The sequence below is a fragment of the Microcaecilia unicolor genome, chromosome 4 (genome assembly GCF_901765095.1).
Source record: "Microcaecilia unicolor chromosome 4, aMicUni1.1, whole genome shotgun sequence".
NCBI lineage: Eukaryota > Metazoa > Chordata > Amphibia > Gymnophiona > Siphonopidae > Microcaecilia > Microcaecilia unicolor.
This window is the reverse complement of record NC_044034.1, coordinates 51,632,818-51,656,378: the sequence shown is the minus strand read 5'-3', so window position 1 is coordinate 51,656,378 and position 23,561 is coordinate 51,632,818. Positions and strand designations below refer to the sequence as shown.

General features: G+C 41.7%; 1 protein-coding gene across 1 annotated transcript in view; it reads left to right on the top strand.

Moving 5' to 3' along the window:
* TRPC6 (transient receptor potential cation channel subfamily C member 6) overlaps nt 1-23,561 on the top strand; it is a 191,509-nt gene that overhangs the window by 93,226 nt on the left and 74,722 nt on the right. Inside the window, exons 4-5 of the mRNA XM_030200228.1 lie at nt 5,893-6,057; nt 7,496-7,712. Of these exons, the coding sequence (XP_030056088.1) occupies nt 5,893-6,057; nt 7,496-7,712 (382 nt within the window). The remainder of the gene's footprint in view (nt 1-5,892; nt 6,058-7,495; nt 7,713-23,561) is intronic.

Genomic DNA, 23,561 nt, shown 5'->3' with positions numbered 1-23,561 from the left:
ATATAAATTCCTTAACCTTAAAAACTGTGAGTACGGGAAATTCTTCATCAGACATTTAGAATGGCAACTGTTGTAAATATTGGTTCTTATCAGTTGGCTTCCTGTATATAGTTGTACTAAAACCATATGTAGTCTTATTAATAACAGTGTCTAGGAAGGCAATATTATTATAACCATAATGATGAAACTCCAAAAGTTTAGCTAGGCCATATAACCATAACAATAGAATATTATCTTTATATCTACAGTATATAACTTGCTGAAATGGGTGTCCTTCCAAATATAGGGGCCCTTTTACTAAGCTGCACAGGCACCTACGTGCCATCATGCGTCAATTTGGAATTACCGCCCAGCAACTGTGTGGTCTGGGCGGTAATTTCATTTTCTACATGTGTCCACAATGCGCACCAGAGAATAATTTTATTTTCTGGCGTGCGGTGCTAACTGGGTGGTAAAAGGCATTCTACGCGCGTAGACCATTACTGCCTGGTTAATGCATGAGACCTTACCACTAAGTCAACGGGTGGCGGTAAGGTCTCAGACCCAAAATGGATGCATGCCAATTTTCATTTTGCCGTACATCCATTTTTGGCCATAATTTAAAAAAGACATTTGTAGCATCTAAATCACGTGCTTACACTAGCAAAGGCCATTTTTCAGCGCACCTTAGTAAAAGGACCGTATAACTCATTAGTGGGCAACATATAGGTTGGCAATATCAGGTGCCATGGTGGTACCCATGGTAGTCCCCTTGATTTATTGATTAAATTGCCCTTGGAAACAAAAATAATTTATTTTGAGAACCAATGGAGGCCAGATTAATAAAAACAATTAGTAGGAACCCTCAAATAGGTAGGTCTATTATACAAAACTCTTCTAATGCTTCATCCTGCGGGGGTGTTTGTGTAGAGAGACTCTAGATCAAAAGTAACAGGTATTAGTTCTGAAGTATCACCATCAAATTGTTCCAAAAGATTGATAATATGACTGGAGTCATGAGCATATGATTTATGAAAGTATATGAAAGATCTTAGAAATACACAACAAAAATGGGCAAAGATTCAAGTAAGGATCCTATCCTAAAGACAATAGGTCTGCCAGGGGGGGGGTTATCCAGGGAATTTATGTATCTTGGGAAGTATGTAGATGATAGGAGTTATAGGATAAGGTACAGTCAAAAAGTCTCTTTCTTTAGTAGTAAGAAAACCGGTTCTTGTCAGGTCTCTCAACCAATAAACTCTGCTTCCCTATTTGAATTTGGTCTGCATTACTCTTTTTCTGGTTCCACTTGTGGCCATTACACTTGCTGTGTTGGCTTCTTCGTCTGTATTGTTCCTTTTCTGTTCTGATATTCTTAGGTATGTGCCGATCAACAAAGGTATAGCAATGCAGAAAGTGAAAAGGAACAGTTCTAAGTAAACTACATATGCAATATGGGACAAAGTCTATAAATGGTGCCATAAAAATCGGTGCTAAAAAAACCACGTACTTAGCGTGATTCTATAAACTACACCTAAAGTTAGATGTAGTTTATAGAATATGCTTAGAAGTTCTTCTTGCAACTAAAATTTAGGCAAGCCCATTTAGGCCACCTAAAAACAGACCTAAATACCTGTGCCTAACTTAAGCGCAGATTGGGTATATTCCATAATAGTGCACATAGTTTTTTTTTAAAAATGTCCACGACCCACCCATTCCATGACCATGCCCCCTTTTTGGCTGAGCACATTAAAATTTTTGCGCAACACATTATAGAATATGCCTAGAAAGTTGTGCGCATAAACTCTAATTAAAGCCAATTAGTGCTGCTAATTGGTTAAGCACCAATTAACGGCACCATTTATAAGATTTGGGGGTATGTGAATAGTAAGGGGTCAGATCTTCCACTTCACAGACCAACTGGGCTGGGGGATCCTATAAAAGCAGCATTTAGAGCTTTTGGAAGGAGAAAAACCTAGTTGTCATATAATAGCAACAGCTAGTTTTTGGAATGAGTTCTGGTCCACTGTATAAATCTGAGGACTGTTGCTGTGATAACTGAACAGGGTGAGCTTGGAGGGCATAAACCATATCAGAAAAATCCCTATGTAATTGTGAATGAGTAGATGCTAGCTCTACTAGGAATGGCTATAATATCTAAAGCAGTCACAGAGCCTGGTATGTTCTGTCACTGTCACATCTATGGGGGTGGGGGGTAGTCAGTGACCACTGGGGAATTAAAGTGAGGGGGGGGGGGGTTATGCTTTAATCCCTTCAGTATTCAGCTGGTTAGTTAAGGCACCTGTTATAACTGAAACAGGTCCAGATAAAAATGTCCCACTTTTTGCCCTGAAAAATGTCCAAATTCTGGGCCTGGCCAAATCCCACACAAAACCTGTGATTTAGACACACTGCAAAGAAAACCTCAAATCTGAGTTTCGGAAATTGTGACTTGGACGTTTTCCTGTGAAAAATATCCATCTGCTGCTTTCTGCCACTTAATTATGAGACATTTTTCTCTTTTGAAAATGAATGCCTAGACTGCCCATACTTTTAATTCTGGAACATAGCACATATTCTCAAAACAAAGGCACATATATACTATCACACTGAAATTTGCTGCAGCATGAGGCTCATTTTCAAACCACTTAGACTTACAAAATTCCATAGCTTCCTATGGGGCTCATTTTCAAAGCACTTAGACTTACAAAATTCTACAGGTTCCTATATAACTTTGTAAGTCTATGTGCTTTGAAAATGAGCACACATCATGGTCACTCACATCTGCTTATTTTGTGGGAAAGGGTAAAGAGCCATGGATTTAATATACTATCTTTCTGTGATAAGCCAATATGGTTTACATTTGTTATATGCAAGTACTTTCTCTGTCCCTAGTGCTCTGGAGAAGTGGAGCTGAAACGTAATCTAATCATATACTTTTCCTCCCTTGGCTTAAACATGCCCCTGGGAATGTTGATCTTCAATGCGGTATGCATGCTGTGAAAGGATGCATGGTCTTTCAGCTGACAGAAGAAAATGCTTTTCACCCGCATACATCTCTCTGACATCGTTCTCAAAATACAGCCATAACAATATTAATCAGTTATATGTCAAATCATCATTTCCATTCTGGAGCAAGTTAAAGAAACTTTTCTGCTGCTCTCGGTAAAGGCAATTTGTGGAATTTCAGCTCTTCTTGGTCTTTGTGGCATAAACTTTTCCAGGCAAAGCAGAATATAGTGTAATATTTAGGGTCATCCAGGAATGAGGAAGTTCTTTTGTGAACAGAAAGGGAGTCAGAAATGGAGGCAGTTGGCATTCTTCGTCCTAAGTCCTCAACATATTCTGGTAGTCACTCAACACAGCTTACAGCATTAACACTCGACACGGCTAGTTAGCAGCAAGAGTAGATTTGTGGTTATTTATGGCCACAGCACAGCTTCATTAACAAACTTCATTAATCATTGAAATTGCTAACACTGTCAATTATCAGATCACATAACACAGATGTGAATATTTATACTAAAATAAACAGGTGGCTAGGCCATTTGTTACAGGGTACACAGAACACAATTAAGATCTCAGTTATTCCATTATTTAATGTGCATATCCATAGGGAACAGACTGTAAAAGTCACCCTTTTCAATGTCCCTTAGTTCCTTTGAGGGAGTTGCCATCAAAATGTCAGCCCCTCTGTCTTTGCAAGGCACATCAGCAAAAGATACTGTTGTTTGGACCAGCCTGTCAAAGACTGAGTCCTATGAAAATAATATTCTGTAATTTATGTAAATTGTCCCTTGCCGTAGAAGCTGAATACCACCTTATTTTCCAGTGCTGTGCCCCTGGGTCTTGGCGACCATGCCACTGACTGTGGTAGCAACACTTCCAACGCTGCGGTCTCTCCCACCTATTTGTAGCTGCAGCCATCCTAAATGGTAACATTTCTATGAAATCCTGAAGGGAGCTATTGTATATGTTCAACCCTAAATCTAGTAAATGGACCCCATTAAGGCAATATAAGCTGGGCTGGACTCTGAGAGAAGGTCATGGTATATCGCAAAGCATTAATAGAGCCCATAAAACTACCCATCCATTTATTAACCTTTATTCTGGTTTTGTCAACAGAACAGTGGGACCTTTCGCCTTTCTATACCCTCCAAGGAATAATAATGGAGGGTTCTTATAGAGAGAAAATCTCTGATTTTTGCAAATCCTAATTCAGTGCTGTGAGTGGTGGTGGTTAAGTGATTACCTCCAAGGTGTATGAATGAATGACCACAGAACCACATTTCCTTAACAGTCCTGTACACCAGTGGCGTAACTAGGTGGGGGCATGGGCCCCCCCCCCAAATTTGCTCTGGGCCTCTGGTTGGCTGGTGGGGGTCCCCAACCCCCACCAGCTGAAGACTTCATCCAGTGCTGGTCTGCGGTGGCACTACCGCATCACCTGCCCTGCTCTCTCTTCCCCTCACGTCAGGCATGCTCCTTTTAGTGAAATTGAGCACCCTCAGTTTCACTACAAGGAAGGTGCCGGAAGTGAGGGAAAGAGAGTGCAGGGTAGGAAATACGGTGGTGCTGGAGACCAGCACTGGACGAAGTCTTCAGCTGGCGAGGGTTGGGGATCCCCGCCAGCCAAGGTATTTTCAGCGGCGGTGCTTCAGCTGGTGGGGGTTGGGGATCCCCCCCAGCCAAGATGTTACAGTGGCAGCAGTGGGCGACGAAGGGGGGCGGTGAGGTATTGGAGGGGGGGGTGGCGTCGGGGTCACGACCAAAATGTGCCCCCCCCCACATTGGGCTCCAGCCCCCCTCCCACCTCAAGGTCTGGCTTACACCCCTGCTGTACATACATACAAAAAACATCACATGTTAAACTGAAATGTAAAAGAAAATGCCTTTCTATCCCTTACCCAATTAAGTATTTCTGTCTAATGTATAACATATCTGTTAGAATACCAGTGACCCATTGATATGTTCTGCTCATTGGACAAACCGATGGAGGCAGCTGTTGTGGCTCCCTAATATGGAAAAATGGGTACTGAATAATTTTTTTTAATCAAAACCCAATCGTATAATAGTCACTTTGAGGATTATTGTGAACTGAAAGTGAGATAGGGAGACCTGTCTTGATGGAGCAACTGGAGGGTTGGGCTCTTTGGACTAGCATAAATCAACCTGCAAAAAATTGTGACTGAGCAGGTTGCATTACCCTTCAGCTGGTGGACTGTGAGCTTGATGCCTTTTGCCACCTGGGCTGTCTTGAACCTATATACAGTGATATGTAGCACAGTCCCCTGCAAAACAATATCAGTCAGGTTGAGACCAGAAATTGGAGTCACCAGTTTAGAATTAGGTACCAATTCACTAATCCTAAAAGCCTTTAAAAAAAAGCCGAGTAACAGAATCTCATAACTGCTGATAGCCATCATTCGCCCAGGGTTTTCGTGTGTTATTGGATGCCTTTAATCAGGTACTCTCAGCTCAGTCAGCAGCCAAGCTTTCAACACTGACTGACCATAAAGTTAACTAGATTCACTACACCTTTGTGAAAAATAAAGCAATACTTGATACTGCTGATCTAGACCTCCCATCATTTTTTCTGAACTCGCTCATAAAATGTAGGTGTGGATCCCTTATATACTTGCGTATATACTTGCGTATATTTCAATGAAATCTAATAGTGACAAAGGTTGGTTAACAAGACACTTATTGGAGCTAATTAGCTCGTTATTCAATTAAATTGCATGGGGTTGGCGTTAAAATGCAAGACCTCAGTGGCAGGGTATGTAATCAAGGACATCTTCTTGCTGGGCAGTCATTGCCACAATCATGTTCAATGATATGCATGACAGAATATGTTTGGTTTGTCTGAATAGTGCAATTTGTGTTACATTCCTTTTTTTTTTAAAATTGTAGTTTGTAGCACATCCAAACTGTCAACAACAGCTTCTTTCGATCTGGTACGAGAACCTCTCAGGCTTACGGCAGCAGACTATTGCAGTGAAGTTTCTGGTTGTTCTGGCAGTTGCTATAGGACTTCCATTTCTCTCGATGGCTTACTGGATTGCGCCATGTAGCAAGGTAAATATGTGACACAGAAAGGAGTTATGAATGCGAACTGCATGCTCTCTTCACTCTAGAGAGTTCTGAGTTCTCAAACGTTCCATAATGTATTTAGAATAAATGGCGCAGATGGCCTGAGCTACAATGTAATTAGAGGAACTGAGGATGTCTGCACTAATCGTGATTGCATCTCTTACAAATAGTTTAAGAATACAAAGGAACAAATACAGTAAATGACACCCAAAGTTAGGCACCGTTAAGATCTTCACTAACCCCCTAAATTAAATAGAAAGTTGCTCTAAATTGTTCACGCAAATTTGAGCACACACCCAATTTGTGTGTGTAATTTAATTGAATAATGAGCTAATAAGCACCAATTGACTTCTTAACCAATTATTGTCACTAATTAGATTTAATTGAAAGATAAACATATAAATTTATGTGCATGTTCAAAAAGGGGTCGTGGAAATGGGAGGTTCATGGGTGGAATGGGGCATTCCTAGAATTTACACGCATTGTTATAGAATGAGGGGGGATATGTGCCTAATTTGTATGTTCCAGTTGGTGCAAATGACCATGCCTAAATTTAGGTACAATTCCCGGGTGTAAGCCCTAAGCTATAAACCGCACCTAACTTTAAGAGCAGCTTATAGAATTGCGCTGTTTTGGCACTAATTTTTTCAGTGCCATATATAGAATTCACCTCTCAGTGCCAATTCTATAAAGATCGCTTAGTGCTAAGCTCCCTTTGTGAAATAGCTCTTAATGTGGATTCCTGCGCCCAACTTTGGGCACGTGGACTTCCTGCTGAAACCTGGTGTAAATTCTTTCACCAAAAACTCATGCACATAGTATTGCTCAAATTATCGCCTGAAGCAGGAGTTAATGACGCTGAAACACGGCCCATGTCAGGTCATTAATAAAGCACACTTGTTCCATTCTTGAGATCCCATTATGCTTATTTTTCCAGACAGGGTAGCATTTTTGCCATCCTAAATTTAGCTGGGGCAGGATTTTGTATAGGTCGCCCAAAGTTATTCCCTCAATTTTGCATATGAATCCAAGATCCTATGAAGAGGGACGTACATAGGGGAGCAACATGGGCAGGACATAGGTGGGGGTTCCCACTTACATGTATAAAGTCCAGAATACTGTTACACGGGTATCTGCCACACTTATTGCTTGCACTTACACTATGGCTGGTGTTATGGGAGTTAGGCGCCCTGCCTTATAGAATAGCATGCAGCAAGATGCATGCACAAATTTTAATGAGCGCCAGTTACCATCAATAATCGATTATCATTCAATTATTGATGGCCCAGAGCTTGTTAATCAATTAATTTGTGCATACTTCTTGGCAGCGAGCCTAAATTTGAGCACCATATATAGAATCTGGGGGGATGGTGTATAAATTTAGTGCTGATGTGTTCCCTATGCTCTGTCGTCTGTGTTTCAGCTGGGGAAGATCATGCGTGGACCCTTTATGAAGTTTGTAGCACATGCAGCTTCTTTCACCATTTTCCTCGGACTGTTGGTCCTGAATGCAGCCGATAGATTCGAAGGCACCAAGCTCCGTCCTAATGAAACGAGCACAGATCACGCGAAACAGCTGTTTAGGATGAAAACATCCAGCTTCTCATGGATGGAGATGCTCATAATCTCTTGGGTAATAGGTAAAGATCCTGTGCTAGGTGCACGTGTTTTGCTACAACAGATGCAATTGAGATGAATACAACAATAACTTGCACTTTTCTCTGGAAATACTGGTGATGAAAAATACGCACTACAAATGAGTCATCAGTTCTCTTTTTAATGGTGTTTTGCAAGCAATTTGGTACAAACAAAGACTGCTTTCACGTTAGAAGAAAGAATATGTAGATTTTTAGATAATGTGAATCATGATAAGGATCAGGTTGTAAGTATAAATAAGTGGTGGGATTGTAGTTCTTATGATACTTCCCCAGATCAGGGCTGGATCGAGAATTAGGTATCACTAGGCAGTTGCCTAGTGCAGCAGCTTCTGAGGGATGTCAAAGCAAAACAATAGACCCTGACAACCTCACAAACTCAAAGAGACAAGACAGCATATGTTTAACCAGCAGGACAGGTGGCCAGTTTTGAAATAGCCCATTTACCCAGATTACTATTGGAGGGGGTAGTGTTAGAGTGATACTGATTATTGGGGGGAGGGACCTCCTAACGTTAAGTGAAGGGAGGGCATCAGAGCTGAAGGCTTGCCTGGAGCACCTAAGACCTTTACCCTGGCCCTAATAAGGACATCAAGCTGAGAAAGCTGTGATAATGAAATGCACTCTTCCTGCATTAAATGAAACAGCAAGACATATTTATTTGTCAATGAAAAACTGCATACTTGCATGCAATCTTTAAAGCACTATTTGCAGTAAAAATGCTTTAGATAATTCCCATAGTAGTTAGAGCAAATAATGAATAGTTTCTTATTCTGTTTTTTATTTTAGTACCTAGGAAGCAATATTGTTTAAAGTTGAGGAATAGCCTTTCTATTCTGTCTACTCTCTCCGCAAATGAATCTAATAAATCAAGATGATGCTGTACTAATATATGTCAGAAAGTATACAGGCATCATGGGCTGATATTCAGCAGTGGAAGGGGTATCCACACAAAAACATAGGAATAGCCATATTGGGTCAGACCAATGAACCATCTAGGTAGACGTGAATCAGTTGTTTACTCTTTCAAAAAGTACAAAGACTTGGATACATGCATTGAAATTACTAATAGCACATTTAAAACAAATAGCAGAAAATATATTTTCACTGGACACACACAGTGGAGCACAATTAGTACGCGATGTTCCAGAGGCATGGCTATGTAACCGCGTACTATCGGTGTGCTTATTGCAGGATAATAATGAAATATTATAGCGCCAAAGATGTTGCTTTGCTTCTTTTCCAAGCCAAGGAAGTTTGTTGTAGCTACTGCCAGGTCATTTCCAGTACAGTCTACCGTGTATTCTCGAGTCCCACGAGGCAAGTTATTACTGCATATAAAATGGTCAGGCACCTTAACGGTGTGTATACTAACGGTGCTGCACTGTAATTAAGTATTGGAATTCATTGCGTGAGGATGTAGTAAAAGCTGTCAGTGTTTCAGGGTTTAAAAAAGGTTTGGATAAGTTCCATGGAGGAAAAGTCCATAAACTATTATTAAGGTGGACTTGGGGTAAATCCACTGCTTATCTCTGGTATAAGCAGCATACAAATCTATACCCCCAGTATTTGTGATATGGATTGGCCACTTTTGGAAACGATACTTACTGATCTGGATGGCCCTTTGCCTGACCCAGTATTGCAAATCTTATGTTCTTAAAAATCTCCAGGACAGAAGACAATGAGGCTCATTTTCAAAGCACATAGACTTACTAAGTTAAATATGTTACTAGAGAACTTTGTAAGTCTATGTGCTTTGAAAATGAGCACCTCTATATCTCATTGAGTTTTGCCATAGCTTCCCATATTTGCTATTTATTCTGTCTCTAGGATATGCATTTGTCTCTTATAGCTATTAAGATTACTTTTCAGGGTTAATTTCACAGTTGACTTGAAGAGGGAATTTGGCTTCCAACAGCTAAGTCAGAAATATATGGGGTAAGCCATGTGGCAAGACCTAGCTTTGGTTCCTTGTTCTAGTCTTCCTCAGGTTTTTTTTTAGCTGAGAATGCTATGGGGTCCTTTTACTAAGCCACGGTAAAAAGTGGCTTGCGGTAGTGTATGCGCGGGTTTTGGGCGCATGCAGAAATATTTTTCAGTGCACGTACCAAAAATGCCTTTTAAAAAAATGGACATGCGGGAAAATCAGAATTGCCACGCGTCCATTTTGGGTGTCTGACCTTACCGCCAGCCATAGACCTAGCGGTAAAGAATCTGCAAGGTAATGACCTACTTACGTCCGATGCCACTTGGCACGTGTCCGCTACATGCATCCGAAAATAAAAAGTATTTTTCAGATGCGCATAGCTGATGCGCTCCAAAATTGAAATTACCGCAAGAGGGATCCAAGATGGCGCCGTGGTGCATTAGTGCAACAGACCCAATCAACTACTCTCTTCTTTGACTCGCTGCATGGAACGGCTCTTTGCTTCCCTGACAATGGGGAAAAGGAGAGGGAAGATTCGGGATGTTCCCTCGACCCCCCACCGGGACCCACCTTCCAAAGCAGACGACACTTGAGAGATTTGGGCTGACATCTGGACCCACGCAGACTTCTCCCTCTATCAGAGGTGAAGCATCGGTTTTGGCCAGTAGTGAAGACGGGGTTTCCTTAAGCCCCATTCTATGTGCAGCTCCCCCACAACCAGGAAGGAACGCTGTGATTGCAAGTCCTGCCATCGGTACTCCGAATGTTGAGATACTGATTGAGCAGGGAGAGAACCTGCCCACATCCAGGGAGAACGAAAAGACCAACCTGTTTGAAACTTATATTTCACCACAAGTTTTGCCTCAACAGATAGTAAGTACTCTCAGACTGTGAATTCTCCCACTCCTGGTATTTTTTCTGGGGCTTTGAAAAAACCAGCCATAGTGACAGTGGAGTCACTCTGGGACTTGATATTTGATTTGCACTCCTCTCTACAAACATTGACATTAAAAAAACACTAGTGAAATTAAGGTTTTGTCTGAAGCAGTCCTTACTCAATTATAGGTAACTACCCAACAGATCACTGAAATAAAACTTCTGGATACAAAAATTCTGACTTTGGAATCTTTGGGATTAGCCTCAATTAAGGAAAAGAATTTTACTTTCTGTTGATTGGAATATTTAGAAAACCAGGCTAGGAGGCTTAATTTGAGACTAACCAATTTTCCCAAGTCACCACTGATAGCTCCAATAGATATATTAAAAGAAATATTTGGTTGAAATTTTGGGAATGTCGGGTGATTTATTGCCTGCTATAACTCGTGCACAGTATTTGCAGACTTTCAAAAAATTAGTTGGTGAGAATCCTCAAGATCAACACGAAGAAGGGGATGGCATGAACCTTTTCTGGAAACTTCACTAGAAGTGGTTACTCAGAGAACTACTATGGTAGTATCCTTTGCTATGGAGATAGATCGAGATACGGTATTGAGATTTTCCTTTCCACATTTAGACACGCAGTTCCTGGGATCCAACGTTAGAATATTTCCTGACCTTTCTAGAAAAACGCAGAAAAGGCATAAGGCCTTTCTGAGTTTGCGTCCAAGGACTTTGGCCATGGACGCTAATTTTGTACTTAAATTTCCTTGTATATGTTGTGTATTATTTCAATCTAAACAATTTCAATTCTTTGATCCCAAGCAACTGGAAGAATTTTTGTTGGCTAGAGAGGAGGTAAAAATCACTGTTTAAGCCACAGGAACGCACTGTAAGATAGGCTGGAGTGAGTCTGCTGGGTTGCAATAATTTAGTTTTCCTCATTTCTTGCTTTATTTCTTATCTTGGATCCAAATTACTTAATATATTGTGGATGAAGTCAATATAATTTTCACATTGTTGCCAATGTTGTTAATGTTGACACATACTGCTATTTGTATGATTCTGATTTTTCAATTTCTGTATTATTTCTCTCTTGAGTTGTAATAATATGTAAATATAATAATTAAAAGAAGAAATTACCGCAAGAGGCATGCAGTAGTTGGGCTGTAAGTTCATTTTGGTGCAAGTTGTGTGTCCGTAGACTCTTACGCGGCTTAGTAAAAGGGGCCCTTTGTTTGTAACCTGTCTGTGTTCACAAGGTTGTACATCAAATCATTAGCTAAAATAAATTGAACTATAGATTAAGTATTAATAGACCCTTGTGGTTAGAGGTGTATAGAACAAAATACTTCATTTTGTTTAGTTTCCTATGTCCTTTAAGTAATTTTTTTATCTGCTTTTCAATTTTATGGAAACAATGTCAATAGTGCACACTTGCTCAAATAACCCATTCTATAGCTCAACTAGTGTGCACTATTTCTTAGTAGTGCTCAGTAGTATACAGTATTGTGCAATAGTTAGCATTATTTTTCAATAGTGTGTCTATTGATAATGTACTCTATTGAGTAATAGGCACATTCTTTGAACAATATTGTGCACTATTCTGCACCAGTGTGCATCAATGGATATACAGGAAAACTCAGATTGTTTTTTTTGTGTGGGGAGGGGGGGGGGGGGGTTAAAAATGACCTGAAATGGCATGGGAAATATCATTTCAAATGAATAAAGAGACAATCATAGACATAACACAATGCTGACATGTAATAGCTGGATTTAAGTTCAGCAAATGAAGGGTTTTAAGAAAAGCTCTGGTACGTTGTCCTCATCCAAGGACTGTGGCTGCAATAACTTGAAAAAAACAAGTATATCTCTTTTCCATGTGAAATGTGTAGATATGCATAATGGTTAACATTAAAACTTTTTAAATGCCAACAAACAGATTAAGGGGCTCTTTTTCAAAAGAGAAAAATGTCCAAAAAAAGTGGCATAAATCTGCACTTGGAGGTTTTTCTCACAAAAACGTTCAAATTGGTATTTTCAAGACCAATTTTTAGACATTTTTCTGTGAAGTCCATCAGAAGTGCATTCAAATCACAAGGGGCTGTGTCAGGGGCCTGTAAAGGGCAGGATATAGGCATTCCTAACACTTGGACATTTTTCTGCCATAATGGAACAAAACAAAAACATTCAGGGCTATAAGTTGAATGTTTTGGTCTACATCTGTTTTATTAACGAATAAGCCACAAAAGTGCCCCAAATGACCACTGTACCCCCTTACTCCTTCAGTGGTCACTGACCCCCCTCCCATCCTGCAAAGATGTAAATGAAACATAAACATACCAGCCTGTATGACAGCTTCAGATGTTATGGCCAGTCCTGTTAGAGAAGCAATCAGATTCCTGGAATAGTCTAGTGGTCGGTGCAGTGCACTGTAGATAAGATGACTCAGGCCCATAATCCACTCTAACCATTACACTTGTGGTGAAAAGTGTCAGCCCTCCAAAAAACAAAACAAAACCCCAAAACATCATATAGGTGGCACCTGCAGCCATAAGGGCCATTGTAGTGGTGTATAGTTGGGTTCAGAAGATTTTTCGTGGGTTTTGAAGGGCTCACCATACAATGTAAGGGAGCAATGGTGAGATGTGTACCTAGGACCTTTTATACGAAATCCACTACAGAGCCCCCTAGGGTGCCCCACTGCTCTGCTGGGATGCCTTTGTGGCCAGTCTACTAGGAAAGCTTTTACATCCCAATGGCTTGATTTTGTGCATTTTTTACTTGGATGTTGTATTTCGGGGGTTTTTTCTTTTTTTTGGAAAATGATACAAAAAGATAGATGTACTAAGCACAACAACATCTAGGAAATGGTTATTTTCAAAGAAAAAAGATAGACATTTTGTGGTTTGAAAATGGTAATTTTCACTACTTGATTTTTGTACATTTTCAGCAAAACGCCCAAAGTCAGTTTTAGATGTCATATTGAAAATGCCCCTCCTAGTCATCTTACTTTGAAAGGTAGATAGATGAAAAGGATAGACCAGAATATGGAGCCAAAGAAAGGATAAATATCCCAATAAAGGAGGGGAAAGGAACCTGTTGTAAATATCCGTATATTTTAAGCATGATAAAATTAGTCAAGCCAAAAAATGCTAAAGAAATAAGGAAAGCAACCATAATAAATGAACCAAAAACATCACAACATAAATCCACAAAATGCACTGCAAAAACAGAAGTAGAGAATATAGGTGTCGTTTTACTAAGGTGCACTGAAAAATGGCCTGGCTGTTGTAGGCACGTGTATTGGACGTGCGTGTCCATTTTTTAGCGCACCTGCAAAAAGCCTCTCTTTTTTGGCCGAAAATGGACTTGTGGCAAAATAAAAATTGGCACGTGTCCATTTTGGGCCCGAGACCTTACCGCCACCCATTGACTTAGTGGCATGGTCTCATGCGTTAACTGGGCAGTAATTGTCAGCGTGTGTACACTGCTGATTACCGCCCGGTTAGCGCCATGCAGTAGAAAATAAAAAAATGTTTTGGATGTGCGTATCGGACACGTGTAAAAAATGGAATTACTGCCCGGGGTACGTGGTAGCTGGGCAGTAGTTCCAAATTGACGCGCTTTGGACATGCGGAGGCACCTATGCGCCTTAGTAAAAGGGATCCATAATATCTGAAAAGCAAACCTTGAGTACCAAGCCTTGAAAAGTGTCAGGACTAGAACATCCAGCATATTATATAAGCTAAACATACTTCACAAACAATAGAGCAACCCAGGAAATCTGCCCAAAACTTCCACAAGAAATGTATGCAAGTCTGTGAGCTAAGCAGGAAAAATTACTCTCAGCATAACTATAAACATGTGATATGGCAATGATAGAAAAATGAAAGACATTGCATTGTGTCAGCTTTATATCTTAGCATTTTATAAAATTAATTGTAACATTCTTGTGCATATAAATGATGAGATGGATTTACCTTTCATACACACAGCAGCCTATAGATCTTAGTGACGGTGCACAACTACAATGAGATCAATTTGAAAAAGTAAGGGTTTGTATGTGCACATCTTGAATATCTTCTGGTATTTATATTGCTTAATCCTATGTTTACAATATGGGGGAAATCAACTTAGAGAGTCTAATTTAAGCCTCACTAATAGAACAGGCATGGTTCATTTTCTGTCTCTGTTCAGCTATTAACATCAGTTGCGGTCTTATTATGGACTTGTTGTGGAGTTTATGAGTGGCATCTTGCCACAGTTCAAAGAACAGAGGATATGAATGCCTTGGTTTTGCTTTTATAATAAGAATATTTACTTAATGGCTGCAGCCAGTTTATAAACAAAAGTGAAATTAAGGCCCTCATTTTACAAGCCCTATTCACATTTGATATGTGTATAAACTGGCATTTAAATGTAATAATTCTCCATTTTATAAAGTCAGGATATGCACATATCAAACCCTAGTTCATGCAAATAGCTTGCTGCTCTGTTGGGTGTACCCATGATACCTGCAGCTGTCAGGCAGCCTGGTATCCACTATCACCTTCTAGGGGGTGGGAGGGGGGTCAGTGACCACTGGGGGATTAAAGAGAAACTATGCGTTAATACCTCCAGTGTTCATCTGGTGAATCAAAGGACCATTTTGTAACTTGAACATGATTGAAACAGGTCTAGACAAACATGTCCTTCTTTTGTGCCATGGACATTTTTCATGTTCCATTATCGTTGAAAGACGTGCTAATTTTGGGCCCACCCTTGTCCCACTCAAAACATGCCTCCAACGCATCCCTTTGCTATTTGGATGAACTCTGTGAAAAAGTCCCAATTCTGCCTTTTCAAAAATCGTGATTTAGACATTTTTGGTAGATGGATGTTTTTCTGGCCATTTTGGGATGTCTGCTTTGAAAATGAGCTCCAAAATTTCCCAAATATTCTTTATATCGTGAGTGTGCCTGCTCATTTACCAGTTCATTCTTTCCCCTTCTCCCTCAATCCTCTTTCTTTCCTTCAATCCATCTACGCAGTAAGACCAAAAGATCATGCTACAAAACTAAAATAGGGACAGATTACAAAGACACGAAGAAATTATAGCAACTCGTGAACAAATTCCTAGACACCAACTTGGTCACAACAACAAAAACAGCCATTCCATCCGCAGATAAACTTGCCAAGAACTTCTATGAAGAAATTATAAACCTACGCAACACACTACCTCACAACAACACTGACATCGAATACTTCTTTAATGAACTGGACCCAACTAATGGAGGATGCCCGGCTGACCAAATCTGGTTAAACTTCAACCTCCTCACCATCGATATAGTTGCGCAGGCAATCAGCAGGTTCTCCAACACTCAATGCAAACTAGATACTTGTCCCAACTACCTACTGAAATCCGCCTCTGACTGCTTCATACCAGACCTCACATCCCACCTAAATTACATGCTTCAGCGAGGTCTCTTCCCTAAGGAAAATGGCAATATTCTTCTCACCCCAATACCAAAGGACTCCATGAAAAAAACAAATGAAATCAATAACTACCGTCTAGTAGCATCCATCCCGATGTCAGTCAAACTGATGGAAAGCATGGTAGCCAAACAACTCACAGAATATATAAATAAATTCTCAATTCTACACGAATCTCAGTCAGGTTTCTGTCCCCTACATAGCACATAAACAGTACTGCTCACTCTCCTTTCCAAATTCAAACAGGAAATAGCAATAGGCAATAACATCCTCCTCCTCCAATTCAACATGTCTAGTGCATTCGACATGGTAAACCACAACATAATACCAAGACTACTAGATAAGTTCGGGATTGGTGGTAATATACTAAGATGGATCAAAGGTTTCCTAACCACGAGAACATACCAAGTAATATCAAACTCAAACATATCACCGCCGTGGAAAGCAGACTGCAGAGTACCACAAGGATCACCACTATCACCAATCCTCTTCAACCTAATGATGACCCCGCTAGCCAAAACCCTATCCAGCCAAGGCCTTAACCCTTTTATCTGTGCTGACGATGTCATAATATACATACCTTACAAAGCAAATCTGTCTGAAATCACCAACGAAATCAAGATCAGCTTCAACATCATGGACACTTGGGCAAATGCATTTCAACTGAAACTCAACAAAGAAAAAACACAGTCTCGTCTCATCTCAGCACAGCGTGGACAACCCCACTATTATAAACACTCCAGACCACACCCTTCCTATCTCAGGCAGCCTGAAAATCCTCGGCGTCACAATGGACTGCTATCTAACACTAGAGAACCAAGTGTCATCCACAACGAAGAAAATGTTTCACGCAATGTGGAAACTCAAATGCATGAAACAGTACTTCCCGAGGGAAACATTTTGCAATCTGATACAATCAATGGTACTAAGCCATTTAGACTACTGCAATGGAATCTATGCGGGATGTAAAGAACAAACCTTAAAGAAACTCCAGACCGCTGAGAATACGGCAGCCAGACTTATCTTCGGAAAAACCAGATACGATAGCGCAAAACCCCTCTGCGAAGAACTACATTGGCTCCCAATTAAAGAGCGCATTGCTTTCAAGATCTGCACTCTGGTTCACAAGATTATCTATGGTGAAGCCCCGGGATACATGACAGACTTCATTGACCTACCTATGAGAAACACATCCGAATCAACACGAACGTATCTAAACCTGCACTACCTAAGCTGCAAAGGACTCAAATACAAATCAACCTACGCATCCAACTTTTCCTACATAAGCACCCAATTGTGGAACGCATTACCAAAAGCCATGAAAACCTCATACGACCACCTACACTTCCATAGAACACTAAAAACATCTTTTTAAAAAGGCATACCCTACCAACCCAACAAATGCCTGATCTCTGCAACACAACAACACTAGAATTCAGAATGCACAAACACAACTCTCCCACTGTTCAATGACCTTATGTGGCTGTCCCACATGAACTTTATCTAATCTCAACATCACTCTGTATTTGTAAACACCGGAGACTGCAAACGCACCTCCGGCATGATGTAAGCCACATTGAGCCTGCAAATAGGTGGGAAAATGTGGGATACAAATGCAACAAATAAAATCAATACATTATCCCACTAAGTGCCACCCTGGAACCCTCTCAGCTTCATTCATCCCCTCCTCGAACCCTCTCAGCTTCATTCATCCCCTCCTCATCCTTAATCTGTCCTCAGAAGAGTTCTCAGCCTTCAGGTTGCCTTCCTCCCAAATCTCAATCTTCCCTCTCAACTGCTCATTTCTCTATTTCAGCAGAATGGGTAGAGTGTCCCGACCCTGTACACAGCATCAATTTTCTTCCTCAGTGTGATTGCTTGATTAGTCTGTGATCTTTATCATTTTAGTAGCAGACTCTGCATTGTAAAAAAAAACAAACAAACAAACCAACCAACTTTATTGAGAGAGCCAGGACTATCACTGAAAAAATCAGCCAGTTTCTTGAGCAATGGGGAAGGGGGGGGGGGGGGTCTCCCTTCAATGATGCAGCTGGCTCTCTCAGTGCAATAGGTGTAACTAAAACGTTTATTTATTTATTTATTACATTTGTACCCAGCGCTTTCCCACGTAATGCAGGCTCATTGCGGTTTACGTAGTAATCTGACCTTACTTAAACAGCACCTCCAATAAGGAGAATGAAGCTATAAAATATCTTTCCAACTCAACCATCAAACTGTCAAGGTGTGCACATGTTAATCAACTTTTTCATTAATTTATGAAATGAACTTAATATCTGAAAATCAGACAAAAATTCAAAAATGGTCTGAAAACAAATTGAATTTTCGCTTTTTACACTTACATCCCTAATCTACTGGTATAACATGATCTGTTTGTAAAACCCTCCCCAAATCTACTCTCTTTACACAAACAACTATTTTGTTTCAAAATTGTGATGCTGACGAGAGATCTAGCGTACTTAAGGAAATTCCTGTTATTAATCCATGAAATAAAACACAAGAAATTATAGTTACTCCTACCATTGTGGACAGATTTCATAAATTACACAAAAAAGGAGTGAAGCTGGCCACAAGAAAGGGTGAAGGAAGCAAATTTTATTGGAGACCCAATACATGCTGTGTTTTGGTGTATCACCTGTGCCAGGGGTCGTTAAATAACTGGATGTGTAATACACTGCATCCCGTAGTAACTGGATCCAACATACAATTCAAAGTTCAGCAAATAACATCAAACTCTCTCCGTTAGTTGTTACAGAAACCAATTTATAGAGACTTGAATACTACACTGTTCTCCCACCTCTTGGAGTATATTGGCAAGGTAGCATTGAAAGAAAAAATGAGACATAAATTACAAGGTGTGTGAGGTTACTACTAATACTACTACTACTAACAAACATTTCTAAACTGGGTTAATCGATCAACTCAATTGCTACAATATTTGGTACGCTGTGACTGTTTTTCAAAAAGGTTTGGACGGCTTCCTAAAGGAAAAGTCCATAGACCATTATTAAAATGACTTGGGGGAAAATCCACTGCTTATTTCTGGGATAAGCAGCATAAAATATATTGAGGTTTCTGGGATCTTGCCAGGTATTTGTGACCTGGATTGGCCACTGTTGGAAACAAGATGCTGGGCTCGATGGACCTTTGGTCTGTCCCAGTGTGGCAATACTTATGTACTTAGAAATTGTTTTACCCCTGATGCAGATATTTCCCAAAACATGGCTTTTGTCAGGTTTTATGGTAAGATTTAAAAAAAATCAGTAAACAAGTTTTAGAACAGGGGTGTTCAACCTTGGCTCTTGCCAGTTCGGGTTTTCAGGATTTCTTCTATGAGATCTGTTTGCATACAATAGATGCAATGCATGCAAAAAGATCTCATGCATATTCATTGGGGAAATCCGACTGGATTGTGGCCCTCAAGGACCACACTTGGACCCCCTTGTTTTAGACCATACTGTCTGCAGTTTAGTGTAATTCTATCTGGGCAGGCTGGTTCAGTTATACTTGTTGCAGTACCTTAATCATTTTTGTACATGTGTTAGAACATTTTAGTGCATGCAAAAACAATTGCACATGCACTAGTTCATATGTTTATGCTCGTACAAATGATTATGCATGCACTAATTTTTTAAAAGATGCCAAAATGAACTGAATACATGCTAACAAATGCACATCCCTTATTTCTAGTGATATCAATTTAGCATCAAGATAAACAATAATTTTTGGAGGAATGCCAAAAGAATGCAACATCTACTTGCAAGATGTTGGTTTGCTAGATCACAACAAAGGTGGGGAAAGGTGGATTAGGGTTAGGGTGTCTACTGCAGAGATCTGGCTCTCTCACCATCCATCTCTTTCTCCAACCAATTTCACTTGTTCATAGCCTGTGTCCTTGCTGTTGTTTGCTCACAGCCTGCCTCTGTCACAGCCCACAGGGGCCCTTTTACAGAGTGGCGGTAAGCAGCCCAAAGCGGGCTTACTGCTTGCTCTTCCGGGACTACCACTGGCCCTGTGCGACTACTGGCAGTAGTTCCACCCTGTGCGCGTGCCATTTCCAGTGGAAAAAGAAAACCCCCTGGAAATGGCTTGCATATTGGTAGCATAGAGGTAACCGGGCATTGCCGCTCGCTGCTTGGTTACCACCAAGTTAGCGAGGAAGCCCTTATCGCCACCTCAGTGGGTGGCGGTAAGGGCTCCCATCGCATGGTCATGTGGTAAGAGTTCTCTTACTGCATGGTCATGTATGCCTGAGGCCTTTTTACCCACTGCGGTAAAAAGTGCCATAGCGCATGGGGAAATATGGCCCCTGCCGCTAGCACAGGGCCCTTTTTCCTGCCGCTTGGTAAAAGGACCCCCTCAATCTATTTCTCCTGTGTGTCTCTTAGACCAGGGGTGTAGCCAGACCTTGCAGTGGGAGGGGGCCAGAGCCCGAGATGGGGGGCACATTTTAGTCTGCTGCCCTGCTGCTTCCCCTCACCGCTTCATCGCTCCCCTCACCGCACCCCACAGTAGCAAAGGTTGCTGGTGGGGGGTCCCCAACCCCCACCAGCTGAAGCCTTCTTCAGCACCGGTCTCCGGAGCCGCCGCGTTCACTGCCCTTTCTTCCTGCTGACGTCCTGTGTACGCTCCTTTAAGTGAAATTGAGCATGCTTAGTTTCACTTAAAGGAATGTGTAGGATGTCAAGAGGAAGAAAGAGTTCAGGGCAGGGAACGCGGCCCCACCTAGCTATGCCACTGTCTTAGACTAGGGGGCATCTTCTAGCAATTTCTGTTGGGGCATCTGTATAAATATATTCATGGCTTTCTCTCTGCCTGTGTTTGGATACAGATTCGTATTACAGTCTTAGGCTAAGCAACAGAAGGGTTTTAATAGCCCTAATGAGAAAAAGTCATTGAGGGCAATTTATTCTGTCCAGGAACCTATGAATGAACATTGCATCAATAGCATTAGGGCATAGATCAACAGCACATGCATGTAAAGATTTTGGGACACACTTGTTTGAGTGGACTTAAACTGGGTATCCCAGGGGTATGAAGCTCACTACCATTTGCACCTTTTCCCACTCACATTACCTGTCATGTCATAACTTGGGAGGTTTTTTTCTCCCATAGTCACACCGAGGGTCCTGGCGCAAGAGTCATACACCTCATTTTCTTGCATTTAGGTAATGGTGAGCCCGGTAAGAGTCGATGAAGAAGAATGGCTGATACTTTTTCTCCCCCCACCCCAGGGGTGTGAAGCTCTGCTGTGGGTGCTCTCTCCGATTGAGTACGGGTTGACAGGTTCCTTATATACGACCTGTACTTGAATGAACACAGCGTCCCTGCAGATATCCATCAGGATTTTTGCTCATGGCATCTGTTTTTCGTATCTTGTGACCTGCCAGTATCTCTCACTTGACCTGCTGGTGTATTTCCCATTCGGCATATGCGGATAGCCTGTGTTCTCCTCCCAGATGAAAAGGCTTATCAGTGATCTAGATAATATATATCTGTCTGTCTGATTTTGGGGCGGAAATCAAACAGCATAGGCAGGGGTGGTTCCAGATATTAGGACAGAGTTCTCCATCAGGAGACTTGCATACAGCATCTGTGTTTCGCATTTTGTTACAGATGGTGTTTGTTCACTTTTAGCGGTAGGTTTCTATTACCTGCGGGTGCCCTTCGCTTTTGCTGTTATGGGGCAGCCTGTGTTCTTACAGCAGATTTCAGGGTTATTCAGGGATCTAGATAATATCTACTGGCCCTATTTTTAGGGTGCTTCACCATGTTACCTGCACTTAACCAGATTTGGGGGCAATCAATTGCCATATACCTTTCCTTTCTCCATGATATACTCTGGGATGGATTTCCTGCCCTTCGTTACAGTAAGGGATATGGTGTATGTTCATAATTGTTTCTAATAAGCGTCGACACAGACCTATTTTCTGCTATACAGGGTTACAAAGTATTTTGCCTGTTCTTGTCGGTTGTGAGGTCTTGGTTGTGTTGGACATGGATAACCTCTGTCACCCTGATTTAGGAGCTATTCATGGTGATATCCCTGCCCTTTCTCTTTTGTTTTTGGGCTCCAATGCTGCTATGCCCTATGGGCCTTCAGATTTCTGATGTTAGCTGCATCCGAATGTTCGATGCTTCTATTGGCATTTTCAACTTTTAAGTTTCTTCTACACTTTCAGAAATGGTTTAACCTGTGGCATTAGGTTTCTTCTATAAGACACCTAGGGCTGGCAGGTTGCGTCCATACTAAAATGCACCTGTTCACTGCTTTAATAGACTTCAGGGTGACAGTTGTCTTATGCACCTTTACCAGAACGTACACTACTCCAGTAGTGCTCGGTGTACAGGCCTCTTGTATATCAGCTGCACCGGAAAGTGCTTCCCCTTCGTATTGCAGTTTCCTGAATTACAATGCCCCAACAGTCAGTGAGGCCTGCAGTTTTTCTATAGAATTACTACAGCTGAACAGACACTACATAATGACCTTTTTCATGATATAGGAAGGTACACTACTGCAGTAGCATACGCAGGAAAAGTTTCTTATCAATTTCGGCTATTCCTACATATCGCAAATGGAATGCACAGGCTTTACTTCCTAGCAGTTTTTGCAGCCTCACTCTACCTATCACACATGGAATTCACATACATTCCATATCATCATGCTGATCAATCCATAGACTGGTGGGTTGTGTCCATCTACCAGCAGGTGGAGATAGAGAGCAAACTTTTGCCTCCCTATATGTGGTCATGTGCTGCCGGAAACTCCCCAGTATGTTCTCTATCTCAGCAGGTGGTGGTCACACACAGCAGCAGCTCTGGCTAGGCCTCCAAGCCTAATTTTTAGGTTTTGTTGAGTGCCTGGGGTTGAGGGCTCTTCTTGAGCAAGTGCAAACCTGGTGGCGCCAGGTCCCTCCTTTTCTCCCCCCTCCCGCTGGCTCCGTTTAAAAAAAAAAAAATTTTGAACGTCCTTAAAGGCGTTTATTTCGACGTTTATTTAAACGTTTATTGCAGCTACTCACTGGGACACCAGGTCGTTACAGCTCGGAGCGGAAAGCAGGTAATTTTTACCTTTTTATAGCGGGCAGGGGGTTCCCCGATTGATCTCCACGTGGCCTATGGCGTCGGAGGGCGAGGGCGCAAAGAGTCGCTCCCCGGATCGCTTGGGCGCTTCTAGAGGGGATGCGGGGGTCTTGAAGTCTGATTCGCCCTTGTTGGGTGACAGTTTCGTGACCGATGAGTGTCCCGGTCCTTCCTCCGGTGTGGCGGTTTTTCCCGCCATAAACGCCCATCCCCCGCTGCTCGCCTCCGCCATCTTGGCCGGCCACGCGGCTCGGACGGCTTCTTCTTGGGCCGCCCTTGAGGTAGGAGACATTAATGCCATGAACGCCCTTAATTTGGGCGACGGCACAAAAGCGGCTAAAGTTAAGCGCCGTTCTTCCCGCGCAGCTCCTTCGCGGAGTGTCGCGCCGGACGCCATCTTGGATGCGCAGCATGTATCTCCCCCGCTCTTGCGAGCGCCGGTTGAGGGTGCGTCT